Source organism: Callospermophilus lateralis, chromosome 4 (genome assembly GCF_048772815.1).
Source record: "Callospermophilus lateralis isolate mCalLat2 chromosome 4, mCalLat2.hap1, whole genome shotgun sequence".
NCBI lineage: Eukaryota > Metazoa > Chordata > Mammalia > Rodentia > Sciuridae > Callospermophilus > Callospermophilus lateralis.
The window spans coordinates 143,238,313-143,254,143 of NC_135308.1; the positions used below are offsets into that span (position 1 = coordinate 143,238,313).

Consider the following 15,831-nt stretch of genomic DNA (forward strand, 5'->3'; position numbering starts at 1 on the left):
ATTCAACCCAGGAGTGCTTTGTCACTGAACTATATCCGAAGCCCTTTTTTATTTTGAGACAGGGTCTTGTTAAGTTGCCCAGCTGGCCTTGAATTTACAGTCTTCCTGCCTTAGCCTCCAGTGTTTCTGGGATTACAGGGATGCATCACCACATCCGACAGAGCTACACTTTCTTTTGTCTTTTCTTTCTTTAAGGGTTAGGAAACCTTTTCCAGAAGTTCTCATTCATTCTTCATTGACCAAAATTGTAACGCATGCCATTGTCAAAACAAACCACCCACTAGGGAGATGGGGCTTCTTTTTAGGATTTACCCTTAAGGATAAATTCACTGGGCTAAATAAAGAAGGCTAGACACCTGAACCAAAGGAGGGTTATATTAACAACAACAAAAAAAAAAAAAAACAAAAAAAACTAAAAGTGAATTCTGTATGTGGCCTATTTGTGACAAAGTCCTGTCCACAAACATGGAGTTCAGTCAGTTTCTCTACCACACCATCTTAAAATATGCACTAGCAAGCAAAGATGTCCAGATCTGGAAGGAAAGCCAAAAAACATGGACATGAAAGATCTGCAGGAGGATTTCCATGTTCAACCATGTACAATATCAAACTGGCAAAATAAAAGAAGGATCTGTTTGAATATATTAGTCAATAGGATTTCACATAGTTCTGATCTGTCTTTAGTGAGCTTTTGACATTGAAACCTACAAAGCTCTGTCCAAATTCTATGTAAGTAATGCATCTCCTGATATCTTGGTCCCAGGAGCATTGCTTCAAATCATATATATTTTTCCTAAAGTTCAGCCTCAATCTATGGAAATTATCAATACCCAGAGAGTATGGGGAAAAGGAAAGATGTTCTACTAGTTAGCAATTAATTATACTCCAGTTGCAAGAGGGAGATAATGACATATTGTGAGATAAAAGGGAGTTTGAGATGTCAATGGACACGATTAAGATGGGGGGAAATTACAAAGCATGAGGGAGCTACATTTAGTTTTAAGAAGTGTCCTCTGCTGAACAATACAGAGGACTTTTACAAGTCACTGATGAAACAAGTTGGAGACAAAGGATCTTTTGATCCTCCATGCATCCCAATCTCTTTCGAGTATCTTTCTTTGGGGTATCTCCTGACAAAATTGCTCTTGCAAAGACACCAGTGTGGCTTCCTAATGGTCAAAGTCAATAGTATCTTTTGAGAGTTTGTACTATTTAATTTTTCTATAGCAGTTAAACATTTTCTTTCCTTCTATGGTTATTTTCTTTCTTTCTCCCTCCCTTAGTTCCTTCCTTCCTTCCTTCCTTCCTTCCTTCCTTCCTTCCTTCCTTTTCTTTTGGTACTAAGGACAGGATATAGGGGCATTCTACCACTGAGTTAAATCCTTAGCTCTTTTTATTTTTTCGTTTTGCTGAGGCCAGCCTTGAACTTGTGATCCTTCTCTCAGCCTCCTGAGTCACGGGGATTACAAGCATGTGCCACTGCACCTGACTATGAAAATATTTCTTCTTCTTGTCTTTCCATTCCTCTGCAGTCCTCAGAAGTTCCCACCCTCCCCACAAACAAAACCCTCTTCTGAGTTGTGTTTTGTTTTTTGGTCCTTTTCTCTTCTCCCTGAATTACCTCCTTCATGGTCTTCTGCCACACCTAGTCCCCAGTGACCTCAACATCTGTATCTCTAGATCCATATTTCTAACTGACGACTCCCTATCTTTGCCTGGATGCCCTGCAGGCATCTCAAACCTAGAATGATCAAAACTTATCTTTCATTCCACCTCCTCCAAAAGTCCTTCTCCTCCGTCATTCTCTATCTCAGGGAGTGGTACCACTCTCCACCCAGGAACCAGAGCCAAAAACCTGGGTGTCATCTTCAACCTCTCCCCCTCCAAGTTTAGTGGACCATTAAGTTCTCTTAATTCTACTTAAGAAATATTTATGCCATGCAAACTCTTCTAAGCTCCCAACCACAGTTTTTGGGAAAGTCTCATCAATATTGTTATCAGCATAACTTGGCAGTTTTCCTACACACCAAGCTCTCCCATTTTCAATTCTTTCTTCAGAATAAAGACCATTATTAGCCTTTGGGATGTCACTGTTGAGAAAAGTTTGAAAATGTTTTCAGAACTGACATAAATTTTTTGCCAGGGCACAAAAACTAACATTATCTACTTTCATTGTCATTTCATAATGATAATGTAAAAAGACTGTTTAACCTAAAAGCTAGAAAGTACCATACTCTCAGAATAGAATACTGGATCCAGTAGGATGGGAACCATAGGTCTAGAATCTAGATTGCTAGCAGAGCAATCGTTTATAGAGCAAAATGACTATATTGCTATCCATCTTGACAATTGTATTATATAAATATGTTAATTTATCCACATAGTCTACAGGCATCTCATTTTACTGGTTTTTAATGGCTATATAGTATTCATCATGTTGAAATGCTGTAGATGTCTTCTTGTGATCTTTTATTAGGCATTTGAGATTTTTTCCAATATCAAAATTTAAGTGTTCTTTCCTATAAGCCTTATAATAAAAGTCATATTATTTAGGACCCTTTACAATCTGGAAACTTGGTTTATTCCTCAGCGAGTACTTTGTCCTAAATATACCACATTCTTTATGCCAGTAGTTCTCAACTGGGGTCAATTCCCTCCCTCCAAAAAGACATTTGACAATGTTCATGTTCTAGACTGAATTGTGTCTCCCTCCCCAAATTCATCTGTTTCAGCCCTAACCTCCAATGTAGCTATATTTAAAGACAGGAGAGGTAATTGAGATTAAATGAAGTCTTTTTTTTCTTTTTAAAGAGAGAGGGAGAGAGAATTTTAATATTTATTTATTTTTTTTTTAGTTATCGGCGGACACAACATCTTTGTTTGTATGTGGTGCTGAGGATGGAACCCGGGCCACACGCATGCCAGGCGAGTACGCTACCGCTTGAGCCACATCCCCAGCCCTAAATGAAGTCTTAAGAATGAAGTCTTTATGATTGATATTACCATTCATTCAGTTTTACCTTCACAAACCTAAGTGGCCTCCCAGATATTTCCCTGTTCTTCAACTTCCTTTTATAATTATTCACCAAGTTCTGCCCCTTTTAATCTCCCAAGTGTTTATTAAATATATTCATTTCTCATCATATCCACCATCACTCTTGCCCAAGCCTCTATCATCTCTTGCCTGACTACACTCAAATCTACACTGCAGCCTTGATGATCTTTTCCATATCTGATTATGCTTACTGCAAATATCAGCAGGTTAACAGCCACCTCACCCATTAAAATTATTTAAGGGGTTTCCTTTGGTCTTAGGACAAAGGACAAAGCCCTAAGTATCATCTGAAAAGACCTGTAAGCACTCCTCTTACCATTTTCTTTCCTCCAAAGCCTGTACTTACCTTTCCAGTCTCAAGGTTCAAAAAAGTTGATGTGAACCATGCAGAGACACAAAGTTATAGCTAAATGACATTCTAATATTAGAATCCATATTTTCTTTTAAAAAATGCAATGAAGCTCTCCTCCCTTTCCCTTTGCCAGGAATGTCCTCTTCAAGTCTTTCTCTTCCTTGTCTACTTATCCTTCAGATCTCAGCCTAATTGCTACGTAGGGAAGCTTTACTGGACAATTCTATCTAGGCAAATCCCCTTATTAATGTGCTGTAATATCTCTAGTTGCAAATATATCATTATTAGCATAATCAGTTGGTTAATATCTATTTTTCTTAGTTGGCTTCCTGATGACAAGAATTCTGTTTTTGTCTCTCTGTATTTTCAGATCCAGGCACATATTAGATATTAAATAGATGGATTAAAGAATGAGTGACAGCCATTAAATAAAATGAAATGGTAAATAGATGGAAATGGAGAAAATCTTGCTATGTGAAATTAGCGAAACTCAGAAACTCAAAGGTAGAATGTTCTCTCTCATATGCAGAAGCCAGAGTACAATGAGAAAAGGGGGAGGGAAGGATAAGATTACATAAAGAATCAATTAAATACAAATTAATAGAGAAAGGAATTCTAGTAGAGTATAGAAGGAGAAGGGAAGGGGAAGACTAAAGGAAAAAGGGGAAGGGAAAACGAGATAATCATGAACTGAAATTGATTTTCATACATGTATGAGTTTTTTATTATTGGTATCAGAGATTGAACCCAGGGGTGCTTTAACATTGAGCCACATTCCCAGTCCTTTTAAATATTTTATTTAGAGACAGGGTCTCACTGAATTGCTTAGGGCCTCGCTAAATTGTTGAGGCTTGGTTTGAATAGCGATCCTTCTGCCTCAGCCTCTAGAGCTGGTGGGATTATGGGCCTAGATTGAATGAGTGAAGGTATTAGCCAGGCAAAGTACAGCCCAGCTGGAAGAAACAGCATGTGTGAAATGCTCCAAGGTCAGACAGAACTTTGTGAACTGTAGCTAAGAAAGGGAATGGAGAGTCTAGAGATATAGGTAAGGGCCAGATCATACTAGGCATTTTAAAGGATTGTGGGTAAATGGAGGTTACATCTACTTTTTTTTTTTTTTAAACGACATTGCCAAAACCTTTTATTGGTGATATTAGAAAAACAAGTAACTTAAAGTACCAATGAACAATATGCTGTGTGTCTATTTTCTTATGGTTACACTACAAACTAATTTTCATCTATTCAAAAGCATAAATAAATATTTAAGCTATGAAATTATATACTGACACATTGGATTCATTCTGCAGGATAATCCTCCACACCAACACCAGGATTACAGGTTTTGTTGATTTTTTTTTTTTTTTTAATACTAAGATGTTCTGTGGGACTTGAAGTTTTACTTGCAATATTATTACAAACCAGTTTCCTCTTAATTGGCTGATAAGTCTACTTTTTTGATACTGTGTTTGCTTCATAGTTTTCTATTGTCACTTTTATATATATCAACCATAGGAAGGAATTTAAAATGTAAGTAGGGATATATTTCAGTTGAAAAATAAATAAAGGCATAATAGTTTTTAGTAGAATTGGCTAGGTGTTGAATTTTTTTTTTTTTAAAGAGAGAGTGAGAGAGAATTTTAATATTTATTTTTTAGTTATCGGTGGACACATCTTTGCTTTGTATGTGGTGCTGAGGATCGAACCCGGGCCGCACGCATGCCAGGCGAGCGCGCTACCACTTGAGCCACATCCCCAGCCCGGTGTTGAACTTTTAAGACATGATAATGCTTTATTTTTATTTTTTATTTTTGGTGCTGGGGATTGAACCCAGAGCCTACAGCATTCTAAGCATGCACTCTACCACTGAGCTACACCCCACCCATCTGATATTGCACTTCAGGGGCTATGATCAGAGCCTGTGTAAGGTTTAATATAAAACTACTAGCAAGAAGGCCCTTACAGACATTTTGATGCCAACGAAGCTTGGTCTTTATATGTTCTTGGATCCTATATATATGGAGACACTCAAACACATATGACATATATACCTATATATCATTTTCCATGACACACCCATATATGATAAGTATACATATGCACACATATGTATACACACACATTCACACACATCCCCCATACCTTTAACTTTGTTGCTCAATTTAAGTTTTTGTAAACTTCTATGTGTGTCCTATATATGGAACATAATCGGTTAAAACTGATTAAAACCCCTACATTCTGTTGGTGAACAAAGACCCATATTTGGTAGAAATAGAGGAATTGGCTCAGGCAGCCAATCACAATCTACTAAGGCCACATACTAAATCTCAAACTGCAAGGCTCTCATAATAAGATTAGAGATAGAATAGGCAAAATTCAATTGCATTCTGGCGAATAGTCTTAAGACCAAAAAGAAGGGAGACTAGAAATAAAGACAGTGGCGTATGCATCAATGGGAAGGGCTATCCTCGTCTGTCAGAACCTGCAATTCTTGTCATGGACTGGAAAATTAGAAAAGCGTGAGGGGCTCCCATCTTGAATCATCCAAGGTTTACAGTACAGGAAACACGGAATTCCAGATTCCAACATGACGTGCCTAGAGAGCTGTGGCTAACGACGCAGTTCTTGAGTCACACACGCAAAAAGGGATGTGTTCAATCAAACGCACTTTTTTTTTTTAAGGAATGCTCGCTGCTTCCCTTATGATTTATAAATCAAGACTATTAAAATTTTCGGTTCCAGCCAACACGCCCCTCCTCCTGCAGGTCGCCCTCTCTACACAGCAGGCACGGGCTTCTCCAGCTCACTCTGGTCCCCCTTCAAGCTGACGGTACGCGGGCAGATTTGTACCGGGAATGCCCGAGGCCTGGGACCAGTCAGGTATCAGTCAGCCCCTAGCCCACACCAGATAGGCACAGAGGCCCGAGCCCGACGCCGCAGTCCAGTCCTCCGCCGTCCCAGCATTCCCCGCGGCCCTACCATCGAGAGCAACTTCCGGCGTCGCTGGTGTAGGTGGGTGAAGAAGAAGCGGGCCCTCGCCGCTCTGTCTCGCTCCCTCGCGCTCTCTAGAGCAACATGGCGGGCGTGGAGGAGGCAGCGGCCTCCGGGAGCCACCTGAATGGCGACTTGGATCCAGACGACAGGGAGGAAGGAGCTGCCTCTACGGCGGAAGAAGCAGCCAAGAAAAAAAGACGAAAGAAGAAGAAGAGTAAAGGGGCTACCGCAGGTAAGGGGAGTCTTGTTTTCCCAGTCCCTGCCAGGAATGGCCGAACGACTTGGCTTAGGCTCGGCGGGGGTGGCAGGGACCGGGGACCCGGAGCCCTGGACTGGATTGATTCCCAGGCCTGAGAGAGGGGCAAGGCCGGGCTCCAGATTCCTAGGCTGGGGAGAGGCGGCTTCTCCCGCTTTTGGGGGCAGAGATGAGGCAGAAGAATGCCTCAGCTTCGCATGCGATAGCCCTGGGATCGCGGGTCCGACCCCCCCACCCCCATTTTTTTTTTTTTTTTGCCGGGGCTCAGCTCCCACGCAGACCATGGCGCGGACATGCAACCAGCCACACAACACGGCTCTACCAAATTCCGCGTGGTTTGGGGCCCTCCTCAAAAATCGCCATGCAGCCTCTCTGCTGGAGCTACTGGAGACGTATGGATGGCGGTGGGCAAGAATATTGCCCGACCGATAGCCCCCCACCATCCGGGTTTACATCGGGGTTGTTGTTGCAGGTTGCACATTTGGGGTGTGTATATATGTCTGTATGCCCACACACTCGTGTCAGCGAGAATTTCTGGTTGTGGTGGTGCGAATTTTCACCTGCCTTATTCCATAGCATCGTCCAGCATTAGGGCCTTTAGGCCCGAATTATGATGCCACTTTCAGGCAATGCAGAAGGGATCTTCTTTGGCTCTGAATGGAACGTCTCAAAGCAGTAACCTCCAAATCTACTGGTGAAGCAAGGAAAACAACTGAAAATACACAGTTGGATAGTTTTATTAGCTAGGAACTCAAGTGTTTTGAGAAGTCACCGTTTTTGTTCACCAACTTCATTTTAGCAAAAAGACTGTTTTTAGCTGTTTTTAATGAAAATCAGAGATACAACGAGACAGAAACGGAGAGGTCAGAGTGAAAACAAGGGTGCACAGGATGAATCGACGTCTTTCTGAAATTTTGATTAGATGGGAAGAGGGAGAGTTGTAGATTTGCTGGGTCTCTTCCAGAGCAAAATTTAATCCTAGGACATACTCTGGTGCTTGTTTTGGCTTTCAGATGAAATCCAAACTCCTCAGTTTGTCCTTGAAGGTATTCAGCAGAATAATCCTAATATATTTTTTAACAGTTGTATCTCAATATAAATCCTTTTCAGTAATCAGAATGTCACTTTATTAAGTGCTACCTGGTTTTACTCTTTCTCAATGTATTACTTATACAGCTAGATTGTAATTACTTGCAGAGCATGGGCTTCATCTTGTGCTCAGATGTTCAAAAATTTGTATTTTCGCAATGGGCTGTCTTTTTTTGTTTATTTTGATTGATTGATTTTCAAACTCAGTTCATTATGACAGCTGCTTTCTTCACAGAGTTAGGGGTGTTCTGTCTGAATCCTTCTTAAGGCCTTCAGCACTATTGCCTGTATTAGATACTTAATTACTAGATAGGTACTTGCTAGTAATTAAAGAATTTGATGAGTGTGTTGAATACTTTTAAAAGTTAAAGTACAATAAGGATAGGGAACTTGAAGGTATTCTTATTTGTCTTTACTGCTAGTATGTGTAGTGGATATTTTGTTGAATGAATTAATGAATGGATGGTACTACTTAGGTATGGAAGATTTTTTTTTTCCTGCCATTTAACAAATTATATTCAAAATAATATTTCTGTTTTTTTGTTTCCTGAGTACTTATCAAGAAGCACTTGCAAGCTGTCCAGGATCATTAGAACATATTCTAGTGGGAAAGTATCCTTATTACATTTGGTTCATGCTGTTTTATTTGATCAGCAGGGCAACAGGAACCTGATAAAGAATCAGGAACCTCAGTGGATGAGGTAGCAAGACAGTTGGAAAAACAAGCATTGGAAGAGAAAGAAAGAGATGATGATGATGAAGGTAAATGGTTAATTTGATCTTTGTGATTATAAGATAGAAAATGTGAGGTTATCTGACATTTCAACTTGCCAAAGCTTCAGTTAATGTTGCAGATAAAGGAAGAGGCATTTATTAGCAACTCCTTAAAAAGTTGTGTATGTTGACTAGCTGCTCAGGTAGCACAGATCTTAGTTTTCAAAAATATACTTGGGGGACTGGGTTTTAGCTCAGTGGTGGATCACTCGCCTTGCACATGTAAGTCACTGGTTTTGATTCTCAACATCACATAAAAATTAAAAAAAAAATAAAGGCATTGTGTCCATTTACAATTAAAAAAGCTTTTTTAAAAAAATGTACTTGGCAGAAGGCCAGGTAGAGGGTATTAATACGATAAAATTGAGAGGCTGTTTATTTGATATTTATTTAACAACTACTATATTCTAGACATTATGCTGGAATACTTTCACTTACTTTAACCTCACAAATCCAGCAAAGTAGGTGCTACCATTTTATAGAGAAGTGGTAGTTATATGATTTGCCTCATGACACTGCTAGTATATATAACAGAGCCAGAATTTGAAACTTAGCACCTTATCTTCATGCCTTTTATTCTCTATACCAGAGCTGCCTCTCTTCATTCTTAAAGGAGCATATTAGAGTGCTTCTAAACTCTTTTGAATTCCCGGATCCTAGTTCTTTGTGGGTATTTGGATGTTATAAAATTTCTTTTGGGGCTGGGGTTGTGGCTCAGTGGTAGAGCACTTGCCTAGCATGCATGAGGCACTGGGTTCAATCCTCAGCACCACATAAATGTAAAATAAAGATATTGTGTACACCTAAAACTAAAAAATAAATATTTTAAAAAAATAAAATTTCTTTTAAGACAGCTACTAGAATTCTATTATTTGATGGAACTGTAAGACAGGAGGGAGAGAAGATTAAGTCAGAAGTCTATTATTATTCTATAGCCTGTACAGCAGGAAATAGGGATTTCCTATTTTTTGAATTTTTATTTATTTACTACCAGCACTATCAGCCTGGGGCTAATACCTTTTAGCCAGTGGAGGCTGTACCAAATTATTTTGTTTGGGTAATCTAGAGTAGTTTTTTTTTTTTAGAAAGATATGTTCTTTGCCTTCAGGAAGCTTAAGTCACACCAGGTGTAGTGTGGTGGTGCACACCTGTAATGCCAGTTACTCAGGAACCTCAGGCAAGAGAATTGCAAGTTTGAGGCCAGCCTAGGCAATTTAGCAATGCTGTCTCAAAATTAAAAGAAAAAAAGAGAAAAATTAAGAAAGGTCTGTGGGTGTACCTTTGTGGTACAATGCTTGTTTAGTGTGCCCCAGGGCTTGGGTTCGAGTCACAGCAGTATTTTTTAAAAAAAGCTATAGTAAACATAAGTGGAAAAGAGGTGCCTAGATTGAAAGAAATCATTAGCTTTTCCTTTTCCTTAAGCAAACATCTTCTCCATTCTACTTTGGCTTGTGCTTCAGATTATGAACATATTTTGAACTTTGAACAAGAAAGGAGTTTGTAAATTCAAGGTAATATAATAGGTTGTTATAGATCCACTATGTAAAGAATATCATAGTGCTAATTTTGATGTTTGCTTTGTTCCGTTTTTACCTTTACAAAGTTCACTGAATTTCTTGACATGGAAAATGTTTTATGTGATAAATTAGAAACCTTCAGTGTGTTAAAGACAATTTTAGGAATATGGACAGTTTTCACCAATTTGAGCTGATTATTTTCCTAATTTGTTTTGATAATAAGGATCAATTAAGTACTATTTATCTGTTATGAATGCTCTTTGAGGGATGGAAAGCTATATTTTAGAATTTTTCTCCTAGAAGAAAACTGTTGGTGTATTGGAAATACCAAGTGAAAAGATATACAAAGTGAAAAGATATTCTGGTATACACACTACAATTCAGTGAAATTTGGAGATGGAATTGTAAGCTGAATGCTAAAAGAATACTCATTGGAGGGAGTAAGACTTGATTAAAACCAAGTAGAAGAGACCATTTGAGAAGGGATATGCTGAGAAAGTTTTCAGAGTATAATAAACAGCGCAAACTGGCTATAAAAGAGGATTCAATGAGGGAGCCTTTGAGCTTTTTTAAGCATGTTTGACAAAATAATTAGACTTTATATTTGTGCATGATTATTTACAGGAGAGTACGTATATGTTAAAAGCAAGTAGATCATTTTTAAGGCCACTTAGCAGAAGGCCAGGCGTGTGCTGATGGAAGATTTAAACAAATAGACAAATAGAAATGGAGAGGAAGTATCCAATAACAGTAATGGAGACTGTTGATGTGACAGAACATTAATGCTCTTGCCTGTAATATGAAGTCAGCAGAGAGCTGGTTAGAGTTAGGGGAGGGACTTTGTAGGCAAAGAAGAAGATATTGAATTTAATTTTAGGTATGTTGAACATGAGATTGTTGGTATCAGTGTAATAGTTGATCCTATAGGCATCTGGCAACATGCCAGAGGTAAATCATTCAGTAAATTTAAGTCAGGCTTATTAATTTGCCTAAAATAGTATTTTCCCCTTGTAAGTGTACACTTTGGGGAGTTTTGATATTGAATTGTGTGCCATTGCCAAAAACAAAGGTACAGACCATTTCCACAAAAATATCTCCACCAAAAAATTTCCTTTGTCCCTTTGTATCAAGTTCTGTTGCTCCATGCTCTTATCCTTGGCCACCTCTAATGTTTTTCTGTCCTTGTAGTTTTTGCCTTTCCTAGATTATCATATAAATGTAATTATTCAGTGTGCAGCTTGTTTGTTGGATTGTTTCACTTAATGATAGTTTTGACAGTTATTTAGATGTTGCATTCATTTTTAGGAATTAGTACATTGTTTTTTATTGCTGAATAGTATTTCATATTCATTTATCCATTTACCATTTATAGGATATTTGGGTTTCCAGCTTTTATCTGTTATGAATAAGGTTATGAACAGTTGCAAAAAGGCCCTTGTGTAAACATATGTTTTCATTTCTCCTGGGTAAATACCTACAAATGAGGTTTCTGAAACTGTCAAACTTTATCAAAGTGGCTGTACCATTTTACATTCCTCTCAGCAATGATTGAGAGTTCCAGGTTCGTATTCTCATAAGCACTTAACTATTGTCAGTTTTTAAATTACAGCCTTTCTGATAGGTGTGATTGGTGGTACGTCATTATGGTTTCATGTTTTTATTTGTCTTTCATATTAATATCTTTTTATTTATTTGTTTATTTATTTTGTGATACTGGGAATTGAACCCAGGGACACTTTACCACTAAGCTACATCCTTAGCCCTTTTAATTGTTTGTTTTGAGATGGGGTCTCACTAAGTTGCTTAAGTCCACACTAAATTGCTGAGTCTGGCCTTGAACTTGGTGATCCTCCTATCTCACCTAGTCACTGGAGTACAGGTGTCAACTAGTCTGTAATCCAGGCTTCATATATCTTTTTCTTTTTTTTTTGGTGTGGAGGGCTACTGGGGATTGAACTCAGGGGCTCTCAACCACTGATCCACATCCCCAGCCCTATTTTGTATTTTATTTAGAGATAGGGTCTCACTGAGTTCCTTAGTGCCTTACCGAGGCTGTGGCTGGCTTTGAATTTGCAATCCTGCTGTCTCAGCCTCCTGTGCCACTGGGATTACAGGTGTGTGCCACCATACCGGACTTCATATATCTTTTTTATAAGTGTTCAGATCTTTTGTGTATGTTTTATTGGGTTATTTGTCATCTTATTGAGTTGTAATAATAGTTCTTTGTGTATTCTAGAGGCACGTTACTGGATTCATGTTTTACAAATATTTTCTCCCATGCTGTAGAATGTCTTTTCATTTTATTGATGGTATTGTTCGTAACAATTTTAATTTTGATGAAGTCCAGTTTATCCACTTTTAATTTATGCATGGTCATTTTCTAAGGTCGTGAAGTTTTCTTTTCAAGAATGTTAAACATTTTTACCTGCTACATGTAGGTCTGTTATCCTTTTTGATTGTGTGTGTGTGTGTGTGTGTATGTATGCATGCATGTGTGTGCATGTGCATGTGTGCTGGGTATTGAACCCCCAGAAGTGTTCTACCACTGAGTCACATCCCCATCCCTTTAAATTTTTTATTTTTAAGACTGGGTCTCACTAGGTGCTTAGGACCTTTCTAAGTTTCTGAGGCTGGCTTTGAAATGGCAATTCTCTTGCCTCAGCCTCCTGAGTCACTGGAATTATAGGTGTGTGCCACCACATCTGGCCTTTCAGAATTTTTCTATTGAGCAAGGTAAAAATGGAAGGGTTTTTTTTCCTTTCCTCTGTGAATGTCTAATTGTCAGTTCACTGGATATCAGTTGATTTGGGCATAGTTTTAATAAAGAAATAAATATGAACTGTCTTTACCTAATAGAAATATTTTGGGATGCTATGAAAGACAGACATATAAAAACATAAATTTCAATATGGTATAATGGTTGGAACTATAACTACATATACCTTACTATTCAGATCTTGACTCTGCTGCCATCCTGGCACAAAGAGTTCCATAAGTGGTGGCTGTTACTCTATACTGAGTCAGACATTGGACATTGAATAAGGCAGTTAGTTTCAGAAGGATGAGAAAGTATCAAATAAGGATATTTTATTTATCCCTTTTTTAAGATGAAGAAACCATTGTAGAGGGAGGCTAAATAATTCACCAAAGGCACACAGCTGGAAAATTTTTTAGCATGTTTAAAATTGGCTTCATATCTCAAAATGTTTGTTTTAGGTTGAGTCTAGTGTGTGTAGCAGTATGCTAGACACTTGAATATTTTTTCATAACAAAAACTATTTTGCCTATTACTGTCTGTCCCTGTTGCCTGGCACTTAGAAACTCAGCATTTAATGGAATAAAGAAGTTGTCATGCAGAATATGTGAAATAGATTATTTGATACATCAAGGACATTGAGTTGTATTTTCCAAAAGTTTTTCCTCTTAGGCTTCTGAACATAAAAAGCAATAATGAGTAAATCTGCAGTATTTGTGTTTCCATTGTACTCTTCTACCCAGTGGGTTCTTGTTAATTTTATAAGATTGTATGTAATAGCCAGGTGTGGTGGCACATGCCTTGTGTTTGGAAGGCTGAGGCAAGAGGATCATAAGTTCAAGGTTAGCCTTTGCAACTTGGTAAGACTCTTTCTCAAAAAAAAAAAAAAAAAAAAAAAAAGGGAGGGGGGTGAAGGTGTAGCTCAGTGTAAAACACCCCTGGCTTCAACCCCCAGTACCCCCAATAAAAGATTGGATATAAGAAATTTCAATTTTGTAAGTGAAAAATTGTCAAATACTGGCATTTTCATTTGATTTTTCATAAATATTAACAGGATAAATTAAAGGGCCATTCATTCACCATGTTCTTGTCACTGTGCTTAGTTTTAAGATGTATAATCCTTAAGGAGCCCACAGATGAATAGAGATCAGTTTAAGCCAATGATTGCAACTTATATGAAAATTAAAATAATATTGTATATAGAATAGTGAGAGAATTGCTTTCATGGCTCTTCTTTAATCTGGGAGTAAAAGGGTGCACTTCAAGAAGAAAAATTTAAGAGACATTTGATGTTGTTTTATAGGTGTGGGTTTTACTATCTAAAATTATTGATGTTACTACAGCCACTAGGTGGAACTTTCAAAAGAACACTTAAATGATGATGAGCATACTATTAGACCATCAACTAATATTTATCTGAGACAGCGTCATGTTCATTGCAGTTTCAGAGCAGTGTGATTTTTCTGGGTAGATTTGGAAACTTCAAAAGTAATTGCTGGAATTTATTGAATAGCATTTTTAGAAGTTCAGACTCTTAGGTCTATACATTTATTTAAAATGTTCTGAGTCACTATTTCATCTTGTCTTTAACTGTATCCTTAACTTTTCTCAAAGTTTCCATAATAGATGGTTATTATAAAGACTCAAACAGATTCATGGCTGTTTTGGGTGTTTCTTTGACAACTATTTTCCACCAATTTTTGGGCATCAGGCGCTGTAGAGACCCAGAACCATGAATCCAGGAAGAGTGTATATATATGCCCGCTGATTTTTTTAAAAAATGTTTTTTTTTGTTGTTGTTGTTGTTGTAGATGGATACAATATCTTTATTTTTATGTGGTGCTGTGGATTGAACCCAGGGCCTCACATGTGTGAGGCAAGTGCTCTACCACTGAGCTACAACGCCACCCATGCCCACTGAGTTTTGCATAAAGTTTGGCCCAACTGCAGAATAATTTTTCTGCTAACTGTATTAGAAAAGGCATTAAAAATAATGATACCCCACATAACCCTACTAGATTAGGAATCAATTGACATAATTATTGATCTAGTTATGCAATTTACCAGTAGAGTTGTTATGTGCAAGTACCTTAGACATTCCTTGTTACCCCACAGGGTTGCTTTGAGCATTGTATGAGGTAATAATGAAATACATGTGTTTAACTGCAAAGCACATGTGAATTGTTATTAGTGTTATTTTAGATGAAGTCACGGGGTCATTATTATTGATGTAATTTTTTTACAGTTAATTTTTCTTAGCTTTTAAAAAAGAAAGTCAATATAGTTTTTATTCTTAAAGATACTTTATTCAACAATGTGTGTTCAAGTAATTCAAAGTAAAATCTGCTAGTGTTTTTTGATTACATAAATGAATGTACTAAAAGCTAGCAGTATACCTTATCAAATGCTATTTAAAAGGCATTGTGTATTAGGTACACATTTATACACACCTGTCTCCTTGTGTTTTCTTTACCCCTGTCCTTATGAGGTTTAAATGAATGTGTATTTGGAATTGTTTTTTCTTAGATGGAGATGGAGATGGTGATGGAGCAACTGGAAAGAAGAAGAAAAAGAAGAAGAAGAAGAGAGGACGTTAGTATCTTAAGTTAATCTTACTTGGTAACAGTAATTTTTAACCAACAGGTTTGAAGAGTAGTTTAGAAGTTTAAGGTCCTAATACATGTCAGAGAAATAAATTTAGGTTAATAGAGGTAAAATTTAGTGAAACTAATTATTATATAGCAAATGTTTTAGTTTAACAAACTTTTTGGTGTTTTCTATAGTGTTTATGTAAGTTGGTTGCATTTAATCACAAGTTAGGGGTGAGTTCCTAAAAATTTTATAAATTAAAACTTGCATAATACAAAGAATAATTTTGTCAGGGATGGCTAAGTTGTGGCCCTGTGTTGTAATAGATGAACATGGTTTGTAGTTTATCTGCCAGCTTTGAAGTTATGAGATTCTTAATGAACATTTAATGAGGAATTCCATTATTTTAAACTATGTGCATATGGTGGGATTTTATAAATAAATTTGTTATAA

At 37.5% G+C, this 15,831-nt stretch overlaps 1 protein-coding gene across 2 annotated transcripts in view; it reads left to right on the plus strand.

Moving 5' to 3' along the window:
* The first annotated feature begins 6,387 nt into the window (after window positions 1-6,387).
* The window catches only part of Metap2 (methionyl aminopeptidase 2), a 38,612-nt gene continuing 29,168 nt past the window's right edge, over window positions 6,388-15,831 (plus strand). The window contains exons 1-3 of one of the 2 annotated variants that reach the window (XM_076854966.1): window positions 6,388-6,630; window positions 8,398-8,505; window positions 15,316-15,381. In XM_076854966.1, the coding sequence (XP_076711081.1) occupies window positions 6,480-6,630; window positions 8,398-8,505; window positions 15,316-15,381 (325 nt within the window). In that variant the 5' untranslated portion in view covers window positions 6,388-6,479. The remainder of the gene's footprint in view (window positions 6,631-8,397; window positions 8,506-15,315; window positions 15,382-15,831) is intronic. The other variant, XM_076854967.1, reaches the window with a different exon arrangement.